This window comes from Phyllostomus hastatus, unplaced genomic scaffold, assembly GCF_019186645.2.
Source record: "Phyllostomus hastatus isolate PE091 unplaced genomic scaffold, TTU_PhHast_1.1 phas_scaffold_78, whole genome shotgun sequence".
NCBI lineage: Eukaryota > Metazoa > Chordata > Mammalia > Chiroptera > Phyllostomidae > Phyllostomus > Phyllostomus hastatus.
This window is the reverse complement of record NW_025334041.1, coordinates 111,463,141-111,476,295: the sequence shown is the minus strand read 5'-3', so window position 1 is coordinate 111,476,295 and position 13,155 is coordinate 111,463,141. Positions and strand designations below refer to the sequence as shown.

The window sequence follows — 13,155 nt, the reverse complement described above, 5'->3', positions numbered from 1 at the left end:
CCTTCCTCTGTCTCTAAAAAAATGCACACAATCTTAAAAAAAAGGCAGCTTACATTCCATAACTCAGTCTTGCAAATTTATTATCAAATATTTAACTGGATTTAGATTTTCAATTTTTTAATTGGAATGGAATTTCAATATTAAAAAATGCACTCAAAGCTGTTACTTCTTTACATCTATAAGATCTGTTCTTTCATGTTCTCAAAGAAGGACAGCACAGGAGAAAACATTATTGTTAAGGCTAAGAGGGAATACTGCCACGGCCAACTGCATTAACAGTGGCCACACCCAAGTAAACTGGCAAAGAAATAAATGACTGACGGCAGCACTGCAGCGTGGGCACACCGGCGCCCAGATTACGAAGGCTCAACTGCCCGACTGGTTCACACCTGAAGATTTTACTTGTCATTAGGCGGGGAGGACAGAACTTGAAGACAGAGTTCATTCTAAAAGTCAGTACCACTTAAAGCAAATCTAAATTAAATAAGCCATGTCACTACAGGCTGTTTCCTAAAATTTTAGGCACAAAATACTCTGTAACACTAACATCTATATTAGCTTTCAGAAGAGGGGAACGTAAAAAGATGACCTTACATAAACTCAAAAGTTACTTTTAAAATCAAGATTTCTATTTTGCAACCAATGTATTATAGGGGAGGGAAAAAAGCTCTGTTGTATCACATTGGCAATGAATGAGGAACATACACCGCCCAGTACCATACACTGAACAGTTCCCACCCGAGTCACCCTTGGCATGGCTTCCTGGGTTCCTCAGGAAGGGCCTGAAGTACTTCTAGAGCAGTGATTTTCAACCAGCGTGCCGTGCCGCAGGCGTTTTTAAATCACGTAACACCTGACTATTTAGTCAGAGGCACTGACCTCTTTTCCCTTAGGTTGTCTAATTTAAAAAATGACAAGAGCCAACACAACAAGAGCTGTTGACATAATGAATCTAAATTATACCTATTTTTTTTCAGATCAGCAAAAAGTATGTATTTTGGTGTGCCGCAGAATTTCAGTGATTAGCATGTGTGTGCTATGAGATGAAGAAGGTTCGAACTCAGTGGTCTTGGCTGAACGTAAATTTGCTCAAAGGACACTGGTCCACTGCTGTCAGAACTTAAGGGGAAATAAACGTTACCATGTTTAGTTTCTGTCTAAACTTTCTATTCAATAGGTCTTACATTTTTAAAAACCCATGCCATTTCTACAACGATTAAGGCAAACTGCCTTATCTAATGTTAAAATTTAATTATAAAGCTTTTTAGAAAAGATCTAAATGGAACTTCTATATGTAATTTTTTTAAAGTCTCAAGTTCACAAAACTACTATTGCGAATTAAGACTTCACAGTTATTCTAGGTAAATACCTTCTCCCTTTTTTTAAAGATACAAATAAAATCACTATTAGTTTTCTACTATAAAAGACTCTGAACTTGACAATAAGTATGCTAGAGTCTCTTAATCCCATATTTCATCCTTATGTCTTACTTGCCTACACATAAGATATATTACTTTCCAAATAAAGGGAGGGAAAAAACACCAGACCCAGTGGGAGAAAGAATGTTTAATAAATGGTGTTGAAACAAATAGCTATCTGTTTGGAATAAAAATAAAATTAGATCCTTATACCTTGCACCATATAGAAAAATACATATATTACTGATGGACTCAAGAGTAAAAAATAAAAATCAAGTACCCAAAATTCTACATAGAATTTTAGGGGATTCACAGACTCCCAGAAGTCCATCCAAGGATCTCAGATTATCTAGAGAAATAAGATATAAGAGAAACTGTTAATCATCATGTCTATTAAAATCTCAATGCCAATACTAGACATGTTTTCAAGATTAAGTCACATGCAACCAATAAAGGGGAAGACATTAAATTATTGTTGCAACTTTATAAAATCTCCAAACTGGAACTAGAAACAGAGGCATGTCAATACAAATGGACAATGACCTAAAAAAAAAAATACACCAATTTAAATAAGTTTGAGTGCATACTGTACAAGTGTATCCATGTCTGGTAGTCTTTCAGAAATATAAAATCAGCTAAATCTGAAGTACTTAAAATTTATTTTTAAGTGTAATGTTATTCTCAAACTTGATTAAAATACTTAATAAATACAAGTTATGTTTATTATGAATAACTGCAACATACTTAAACATCTAAACATATTAATAGGAATTCTATAATATTAAAATGCAATACTTTCACCTGCATTAATCTCACACACAATGGAAAAATACTTGCAGATAATAGCATTAAGAATGCAAATATATTTTCACTGTGGAAGAAAAAGAATAAGATCAGAAATCATGTATTTGAGTGATCTACAAGGAAGCTGTAGATAGTCTACATTATGACAATCTATTTTAAAATGAAAACAATTCAATGTGTAAGTTTACAACAAGTTTACTCAAGGCAAAATATTTGTTTATTACAGAACAGGATCTTAAGTCAAAGTAGCAAGGCAACATTAGATCAACCATTTTAGATTTTTTAAATGAAGTATAGCTTTAAAATTGTAATAAAGGTGAACATAAATTCTAACATGCTCTTCTCTTCTTATAAATGGGATGATGTAGAAAAGCAAAGCTTCAACGTGTAGGGATTGGAACCATCTGCAAACATTAAAAAACAAAGTTAACAGCTCACTTCAAACTTTCAAGGTTACCTTAAATTAGCAGAATAAATTATTTTACCTTTTTATAGTATGAGAAGCAGGAAAATAAAGAAGGAAATCTTCTATGCAAGGTTAAGGGGAAGATTACTTTTGTTCATATCTACTAGCAGGAGAGCTCCAGGACGCCAGGAACTTTGTCTACTGCTACATCCCAACTGTTCTACCCATTATCCCAACACGCAGAAGGCCCTTGATTTTTTTTTTTTAAGTGAGTTAATCATTACAGATAAATAGTATCAGGATTAGGCATATGTCCATGAGCAAAAAGCTCACTCTGCAGAAAATATTACCAATGGTAATTCCTCAATAAAAACCAATTCAAATATAGCTTGGGAAGAGGGAAAAGACTGGAATGCAAAGGAAGATATCAATAAGATGAAAAAAATTCCAGGGATCTGGGATTAAATGTCTGATCACTAGCACATGTAAATTCTAAAATTACTTTTTAAAAAATACTCCCATTTCATACATTTTTCTCTAACTTTTCAGACCAAGCAGAAACAACTCTTCATTAATTATACAAGTAAACAATTCTATTTATTTTTCTTTCTTTTTTTTAAGTCCTCGCCCAAGGACATGCTTATTGATCAGAGAGAATGGGGGAGAAGAACATCAACTGGTTGCTATTCATATGCACCCCAACTGGGGACTGAACCTACAACCCAGGCATGTGCCCTGACTGGGAATTGAACCCATGGCCTTTCAGTCTACAGGATGACTCTCCAACCAAGTGAGCCACACCAGCCAGGGCCAATTCTGGTGTCTTAATATACCAGAACTTTAGTCTTAAAAGCCATAACTCCTTAAGGGAAAAAACATATAAAGGGAAAAGCCTATATGTAAAAAAGTATTTGTAAGACAGTGCAGAGGATAAAACAGAAATAACTTTATCTGTCTCCAAGGAGTTTATAATTCATATACTACCTTGAATATATCTCAATTGTACATATAATTTTAAAGTCTTTTAAAACTTTCTATCAAAAATTAAGCCTGACTCACTAATTGAAACTTACTTTTGTAACCAGAGGTAAGATGGGAAGTATTCCTATTTATTTAACTTTTTATTTAAAGAAATTTCACACGTAAAAAGATATGTGGAGTGGTATAATAAGCCCTCACATGTCACCTCACGTCAGTTACTGTCAGTATTTGGCAGTCCATTTCATCTGGTTACCCTCCATACACTGCTGGGAGCAAGAATATTTTAAAGCAAAATCCATAAATCCTTCAGTGTGTATTTTTTTCCTTAACTGCCATTCATTACTACACCTAATAAAATTAATAATTTTTCTCCTATTATTTAGAAAGCTAAAGTTTTAACACCCTTTAGAACCAGAATCAAAGTAAACCGCACAGCACAAAGCTTTAAGAGTTAAATACTTGTGTTGCTACAAGTGTTGGGAAACAGGCGTTTTCATTTACCACAGGCAGGGACGTAAACTGGTGCAAGCTTTTTCAAGGGCAATCTAACAACATTTACCAAAATACACAGCTCAATGCCCTCCACTACCAGGAAATTGCCCTACAAGTACGAAAAGTGCAACTCTAAGGACATATATTACAGAAACAGATAACTGGAAACAAGCAGTGATCATCTGTACAGAAATGGGTAAATCAAACAAACAAACTGGTATATATCTACTATGATTAGCTACTCTGCAAATGCTAAAAAAAAAAAAGAAAAATTGCAGCTCTGGTTGGTGTGACTCAGTGGATTGAGTGCCAGCCTGTGAACTGAAAGGTCGCTGGTTCAATTCTGGTCAGGGTACATGCCTGGGTCGTGGGTCAGGTTCCCCAGTTGGGTGCACGCAAGAGGCAACCAATTGATATATGTCTCACCCACATTGATTTTTCCCTCTCTTTCTCCCTCCCCTTCCTCTCCCTCTAAAAATAAATTTGTATAAATAAATAATAAATAAATAAATAAATAAAAAGTCTTAAAAAAAAAAAAACAGTAGCTTTGCATGTGCTCATATAGAAATAGCTCCAAGATATATTAAGTGAGAACAGCAAGGCACAGAATAGTATGTACAGAGAAACCATTCTGTGTAAGTTTCGAAATGTACATATATATTTACACTGGGAGAAGGAATAAAAGGAAGAAACAAGAGGTTAGAAGGTATTGCCCTGGCTGGTGCAGTTCAGTGGATTGAGCACCAACCTGCAAACCGAAAGGTCATTAGTTTGATTCCCAGTCAGGGCACATGCCTGGGCTGTGGGCCAGGTCCCCAGCTGGGGGCATGCGAAAGGCAGCCAGTTGGTGTCTCTCCCTTTTTTTCTCCCTCCTTTCTCCTCTCTCTAAAAATAAATAAAACCTCTTTTTTAAGGGTTAGAAGGTATAAAAGCTTTAATTTTCATTTTGTAGCTTCATGTACTATTTTGAGTTTTTTAGCCCTCTACATAGTTTTTCTCTAAAAAGGTCAACAGGTATTGTAGAGACCAGCTTTCAAGACGGTTGCAAGGATCCCTGCCCCCTGGTATTCACAGTGCTCTCCAGTCCCCTCCACACTGTACCCCTGCTGGTCTGTGCACATGTGATGCTACGTCACTTGCAATGCTAGGTTATCAAAGACACCGTGGCTTCTGTTTCGGTCTTCTGCTCTCATCCCTCTTGGATCACTCACTCTGAAGGAAACCAGTTACCATGAAAAGGACAGCATGGTCTGACTGAGCCTGCAAACCACCACCTAAGAGCTTGGAAGTGGGCTTTCTAGCCCTGGTCAAGACTAGAAATGCCTGCAGGCCTAGCAAACAGTCTCAGTGCAACCCCACGAGAGACCTTGAGCCAGAACTACCCAGCTAAACTGTATACAGATTACTGACCCTCAGCAATAATAAGATAATACATGTGTGCTGTTTTTTTTTAAACATCCTCACCCAATGACATTTTCATTGCCTTTAGAGAGATTAATTAAGGAAGAGAGAAACATCGATTGGCTGCCTCCCGTACGCTCCTAGACAGGGCAACGTATGCACCCGGACTGGGGATCAAACCTGCAACCTTTTGGCCATGCTCCAACCAGCTCATCCATACCAGCCAAGGCAATGTTTGCTGTTGTAAGGTGTTAAATGTTGAGATAATCTGTTACACAGCAATAGGTAACTAATTTAGCAAGTATATGGGTTGTGGGATTCATATGCTGTTTATTCTTTGTACTTCTCTAGTCTTTAAAAGCTAGTAAATGTTATTTTTAAATTACTGTGGATACTTCTGCCAGGACCTCCCACTGCAAAATGATGACACAATTTCACTTACTTGGAACTCTTATCTGGTAGTGATTAAGAGCGGTAAGGGCTTCTACAGCATCGGTTTTGCACTCCCATTCTAAGAGCCCAGAGAGCGTTTTGGCAGATGCTAAAGCAAAGAATCACAAATCCCGCTGTTATTTGCTTGTCATCAACTTAACCAGAAAACTTAAGAAGAGGGAATGTGCACTTACGTTTTGCATCGAACACTTTATATTTGATGAATGTAAGAACTTCATGGTCATTACACAACTGTTAAAGAAATGCAGTGCTCCATTAAAAATATGGTCAAAATAAGATTTCTACCTTTTTTTAAACAAAATCAAGTTTATGGCAGCTTTAAGTTTTGAGCCTGGCATGAATGAATTAGATAAAATATGTTTTTAAATTAACAAGTTGTATGAGAAAATCAATTAAAACCACAAATTTGTAACTGAAATACATATTCTCAGACCAGGATTTACTGGCTGACCAACAGGAATGGAGTTCCATAAAATCAACTCTTTTCTGAAGCATGTCCTACAGTCAGGGAAGAAGTCAGGGATATATAAAATTTTGTTATGGGTAAGAATTAAAAACATAGCAATAGAACTTTCTGAATGCAGGATTAAGAGTACCTCATTCTAATTTCAACTCTTAAAAGACTGAGTCACAAACCAAAAAGACCCATGAAGAACAGAGGCCGGAAGAGTATAATGGCCAAAGAATAAAGTATATAAACAAAGCACCAAACAAACAGACTACTAATAATATCAAAAACAGATGAACAGAGCTAAAATATGGCATATCTGAAAACAGAAGATAGGAACATTTTACACAATCGGTACATCAGGGCCTACCTTTGTGAAGGTCTCTTCTGTGACACACAGCGGAACATTGTAATAATGCAGCACACATGAGGGCGGCTGGATTATGTTCTTAGATGCCTGGCCGGCACTGGTAAAGCGATTGTTCTTGCTCATTGCAAAATCCTTGTAGCTACTTGTACCATCCTCCAGCTCAAAGATTTGACTGGGAACAACTGAATGTTGTTTAGACACACTAAAGAGTGGAAAGGGATAAAGTACAGAACAGACCTTGTTAGATAAAAAGCAGCATAAACACAGTCTCAAAATGTTAACATATATACCCACATCAATCTTAATAAAAAAGGGCATATGTAGCTATGTAAACAGTTTAAATGTTTAATATTTTGAACATTTACTTAAATATGTAAATTTAGTTTGAGTTAAATCACTCATATTTTAGACATTAGAAAGACAAATCAATTGAATATGTTCTCAGAAAACTTTAACATAAAATGTACCCACTTTAACATACTGTTTTATAATCATAAAACTAAAAAGTAGGTAGAGGCAAGCAAAATCTGATTGCATAATCCTAACACTTTGCCTAGAATCATTAACACCAAGGTATAAATTTCAGATGTGCCCTCAGTTACATTAAAATATTCTTAAATTGAAATTAATGTTGTTAATAAAAAGGGTAAAGATTTTAAAATATTTTTAAATTTAGCACTTAAGGTATTTACCAAACATTAAGTCTTTTCCCAAATAATTTGACATTGTTCAGGTGTGTGACCGCCCTTTCTACAGCATACTCATCGCCCATTTCGACCAGGGCTGTACCAGGGATGGTCTTCATGAATTTCACCTGTGAATACAAAAATTCCAAAAAGGTGACTATTTCATTCCCTTTTAGAGTAACAGAATTACTAAAAGGTAATATGGCTTAAGTGGTTATATTAAATACAGAAGATCACCTGGCATCTTAAACTTTATTCTGATGTGCTATTAAGACAAACTTAAATCATATCGAAAAAAGTTAAAAAGAGTTTAATTATGTTGTACAGCACACTGAAGAAGAGCACAGGCTTACCCTGGCTCTGTTACTTATTAACTGTGTGATACACAGCAATTACTTCACTTCTCTGAGCCTCAGACTTCCCTGTAACACGGAGATAACAACAGCTGACAAGACTCATCAATATTTATTTATTCAACAAATATTTATTAATTCCTAATGCTTTGATAAGCACTGTGCTAGGCAGCACTGGGGGTTTAATAATGAATATAACAGACATGGTCCTCTTGAAGTTTATATTCTAGCAGGTAGGTCAGAAACTTAAAAGTAAGTAATATTTACCAACATCCAGAGTGCTGCTACAGCAATATGCAAATCCTATATAAGAAACAGTAAAAGGCCCTGGCCGGGTAGCTCAGTTGGTTAGAGCACAGACCTGATACGCCAAGGTTGTGGGTTTTATCTCTGGTCAGGTTATACACAGGAAGCAACTAATAAATGCATAAATAAGTGGAACAACAAATCAATGTTTCTCTCCCCCTAGAATCAATAAACAAAATAAATAAATAAAATTATGAAAAGAAAAAATAATACAATGTGGCCTTGAGACAACACTGCCTATAGAAAGGCTTGTGCAAGGTAGGGGCAGTTTAAAAAACAAGCAATACTTCACAGGTTTTCGTGCCATCTTGGGCAGAGGCCACATTATCCTCTTATTTTAATTTTAATATAAGTGCTGTAAGGGTTAGATCGGATCAAGCATGAAAATCACTTAGCATAGTGCCCTGACCAGCGATTGAACCCAGCGAACTTCTGGTTCACAGGCTGGTGCCCAATCAATCCACCGAGCCACACCAGCCCGGGCCATGACATACTGCCTTATCAGCTGACTTCAAAGGAATAGTGGGGATGTACTTACACATCAAATGCAACACAGCACTTACATCCACCACCGCCACTGTCTATTTTAATGTGCTACCCTAGCATTTTTATACTACACCTGCACTTGAACAAAACTCAGCTGTAGCAGGATTTTTTCAGTTTTATTTGAAATTAACTATCTTCTTTTGGGCAAAATTTATCTTCCTTGATTAAAACCAGTAACATCCTACAAATCTAATCATGAATAAATATATATGTTAAGTATGTAGTTCTTGTGCTGGTAAATCTTTAAAAGAAGTTAGGAAAAATTATATATAGACATTGTAAGGATTATAATGGTTTGAGTTTAATGTATCATAATATATCACTTAAAATATTTTTAAAATGTTGAGATGCTGAGTGAGAGAAACTAGAATTGTTCAAACAACACATAGAAAACTTAAGTTTTGTTAGACAAAGTAATTTGGGTTACTAAATCATAATTAGTTCATAACACAAAAGACAAATCTCTACTAAAGATACTGATTAAACTGCCTGATTCTGATTACCTAATAAATGTGAAAAGCACAAAAAGAAAAGTAAAAATTGTAAAGAAGGTTAAAATATACATTAAAGCCCATTTAGGTATCAAGCATGAGGCTCCCAGACCTTAACAAACAACGGAACATCTAAGATAAATGCCTATGTGAAAAAATCTGCAGTTTCTCCCAATGTTGCTAAATCTGTCCCATGTAGTCGTGGCTAGTTACGTAAGTAGATACATCTCGTATGTTCTCACCTAGACCAAATGTAAATTTTTTTTTAAATGTGGTCAAATTAAGGTCTAAGAGTACCAAGAGACTCACATAACACTTACACTTTTTTATTGTTGTGAAAACAGAGGAAATATCATTACTACAATATTGAAACTTAAAGTAGCAAATATATCAAACAACTTCCCCAGTAAGTTTTCCATGATGCTTTCAAATATAGTTTAACATCTATTTTGTAATAGGGACTATCCTAAGAATTTATAAAATTATCAATGAACAGAACATAACAGATGTGGAGAAACTACAGAGTTATCTGATGAAAATCAAGTTACAATTTGAGAGATCTTCAAAATATGTTTAATTTCAATGTTTTGCTTCTTTTTAAGTATAAGCCTCTGGACAAGGAGTTCTGGCCAAATTCTATCAAAGTGGGTCAGTTTCAAACACCGCTGGAGCTAAGAGCACATTGTTCCTCAGAAGGTACAGGAACTCTAGCATTTGGGAGGCAAGTAAATCTATGCAAATCTAGAACTCTCCTAAAACTCATGACTTGAGTCAAACTCTGAGACATATTTATATATACCTAGCTCCATTAAAGTAACTGCTATTTCAAATTCCAGTTTAACATGTTAAATACTAGCATCTGTTGCCCTGGCTTGTGTGGCTCAGTGAGTTGGGTGTCATCCCACAAACTAAAGGTCGCAGGTTCAATTCCAGGTCTGGGCACGTGCCTGGGTTGCAGGCCCGGCCCTGGACTGGAGGCATGTGAGAGGCGACTGATCAATGTTTCTCTCACATGTGGATGCTTCTCTCTTTCTTTCTCCTTCCTTCCCCCTCTCTCTAAAAATAAATAAATAAAATCTTTCAAATGCTAGAATCTCTTTGAAATGATAAAAATAAGATTTATGTCTATAATACTCTAGTAGTGATTAAATTGTTTTAGACTTCTATCTGTATTAGTTATTTAAAAAATGTCTAAACAATAACCTATACTGATCACTAACCAACAAAAAATTTTTAGAGTTTCTACGTAATGAATTTTTAGCCATGTGGATTACTACTAAAAGAACTTGAATGTTCTTACTCAAGAAAACATATATTTGCTGCCTTTTCAGATTTTCCTATATTATCTTAGCAAAATATATACATATAAAATTAAACTTACCTTTTCAATATTTCCATATAAGCAAAATAAGTTGAAGACTCTTGAACAATTCATTTTCAGTGGATGCAACCCACTAACCATTACAACTGAGCCAGAGGGACTTCCTCCATGCATGTAAGAGGAAGAGGCCTGTGGTAATGGGTATGCAACAAGCTCAGGCGTATCTCGAGAGCCCATTCTGTAACGGCTTGGTAAAGGCAACAATGGACCATGAGATCCTATAAAAATGATCAAGAAAAGAAAAAACACAACTTTAGCATATATACTATATACCAAGCAAAAAATAAACTCTTAATATAACTTAGTCTAATATATGCCCAAAGAAAACTCAAATGTGTGAATGTTCAAATACAACCTGTGGTAATTAATAAAATCTACGATTCTTTGGGCCAGATCCAATATACACTGGCCTGCATACATCAGGTTTTAAGTTCATATATTTGAAAAAAAAATAGTGGCTTAACAAAAAAAGGTATACAAGATGAGGCCATAGATAGAGAGGGGGATATCAGTGTAAACTTGGGGTTACTATATATACATCGTTATACCTCAAGTTTTAAAAAAAAACCTTCTGACAATGTCTTTTGGGGGATACTACTACAAAAACATATACAGTAAAATCTGGAAAACTATCTGTATATAGATATAACAAAAAGAACATCTTTAGTTCCACTGAAAAGTTGTCTCTTTTAGATATAACTTACTACAATGTACTTTCAGGTTAGTATTTTATTCCAATTCTAATTCAGGTGACTAAAACCACAGATATCACACCTCTTCAGAGGTGTCGTTATTCAGCCACCTCCACTTCTCACAATATCAAGAAGCAGAAGAAACAGCCTGAGTAACTGAACCTGTTGTCACAAAAAAACACACAAGAATCTATGTCTCTTATGATGAGAATCCTTAAGAATCAACCTAAAATCTAGAGTAGTTCTAAACAACTTCATCTGGTTTTCCCATCCACAACAGATTAGAAGTAACAAGAAAAATAAGGCTACAGTACATGAAACAGACAAGAATGAGCGAGTCTGGAGAAACTGTGATACCACAAGTAGGCTCAGGGCACTTAAACAACAAGAAGGGAGGCATAAGCACTCAAGAAGAGGCAACTAAGCTGGAGACAAGGAGCTCAGAAATATAAACCTACACATCACAGATGCTCCTGAGTTAGTGATCATGGAAGCATACTCTGGGATACATGCAAAGGTCCTCTTGATGTGCAGGAAACCAATCCAAAATCCCAAGTCCTTTCCTCGTTTCTCAGAAAGTGAAAACTATAATGCTACTGACTTTCATTTTTACGTTAAGACTAAGGGACACGGTAATAACATTTTACTATTACCCACTGAGTTACTAAGTACTACTGTATTTTGGTATTACAGCATGCCATTAGAGCTTATATGGACTCGGTATTCAGTATTCTAAATATAGCTACCATTGATCACAACACAGCAATACTACCACTGAGCACACATGCAAACAGTCTGAATTTCTGCAATTTCACAGAGCAGCAATTTTCAACTGGTGTGCCATAAAAAGTTTTTTAACATGCAATACCTGACTTTCAAAATTTTTTAAATGTTTATTGGTTTGAGAGAGAGAGGAAGGGAGAGAGGAGAAGAACACTGACACGAGAGGGAAACACTGGCTGGTGGCCTCCCATAGGCACCCTGACCAGGGATCAAACCTGAAACCTAGGTATGTGCCCTGACCGGGAATCAAACCCTCAAACCTTTAGTTGGGATGCTGCTCCAACTAATTGAGACATATGGGCCAAGGAGCAATATGTGACTCTTCAGTCAGGGCCACAGACCTCTTTTCCCTTAGAGTGTCAAATTAAAAAATGACAACAGCCAACACAATAGCTGTCCAGTGTGAATGAATCAAAATTATACCTTTTTGGGGTCAAGATTGGCAAAAAATATATTTTTGTTGTGCTGCAGATGTGCCATGTGATAAAAAAAGGTGAGAAATCACTGTTACAGAGGAACCCTTTATCAGTGTGTCATCATCAGTATTGCCTTAAACTGGTCACGGTTTTCAATGGCTCTTCTTGTTGGCAATTGGTAGTTTATCAAAACAACCAATATCGCTTATGGTGAGTTGCCTGTAAGTAAGTACACATACTTGGGCCTCTAACTTCAACTATTATACATACACTGGGGTCATACAGCAATCATTCTTATCCCTATGCAAAAGTACATATACATATTCTACTGCACCACTCCCCCACCATTTGCTAGTACAGTAAAAACATGTTGCTATTATCACTAAATTTTCTTTTCCATGGGAAGTGGAAAGATGTATGGTAGATGGGCAGTAGAAACCTTCCACTATTTTTTAGTTGGCCAAGATCCAAAAACTTTTGAGATCTACTGCCATACTTAACTATCAAATTCAGTGCAAGAGTTTAACTGATGTTTATAATTATGATCTTGAGCCATCAGAATTGATTAAATTATGTTATCCATAAAACTTAATTTGTTACCTATATTGTTTAAGAAAATAAGAAAAAAAATAAGTCTTGTAAAAGCTTTCTGTACTAAAAAGTTCATGCAAAAAAGTTTTGGTGCTTAAAAAACATGCTTCAGGTAGTATTTTAAAAATCAACTTACA

General features: G+C 35.8%; 1 protein-coding gene across 2 annotated transcripts in view; it reads right to left on the bottom strand.

The window, feature by feature from the left end:
* Positions 1–2,401: 2,401 nt before the first annotated feature.
* HNRNPLL (heterogeneous nuclear ribonucleoprotein L like) overlaps positions 2,402–13,155 on the bottom strand; it is a 42,451-nt gene continuing 31,697 nt past the window's right edge. For both annotated transcript variants that reach the window (XM_045828439.1, XM_045828441.1), the window contains 6 exons: positions 10,537–10,754; positions 7,466–7,587; positions 6,774–6,975; positions 6,129–6,186; positions 5,945–6,043; positions 2,402–2,626 (listed from right to left, as the gene is read on the bottom strand). In XM_045828439.1, coding sequence (XP_045684395.1) covers positions 2,571–2,626; positions 5,945–6,043; positions 6,129–6,186; positions 6,774–6,975; positions 7,466–7,587; positions 10,537–10,754 — 755 coding nt within the window. In that variant the 3' untranslated portion in view covers positions 2,402–2,570. The remainder of the gene's footprint in view (positions 2,627–5,944; positions 6,044–6,128; positions 6,187–6,773; positions 6,976–7,465; positions 7,588–10,536; positions 10,755–13,155) is intronic.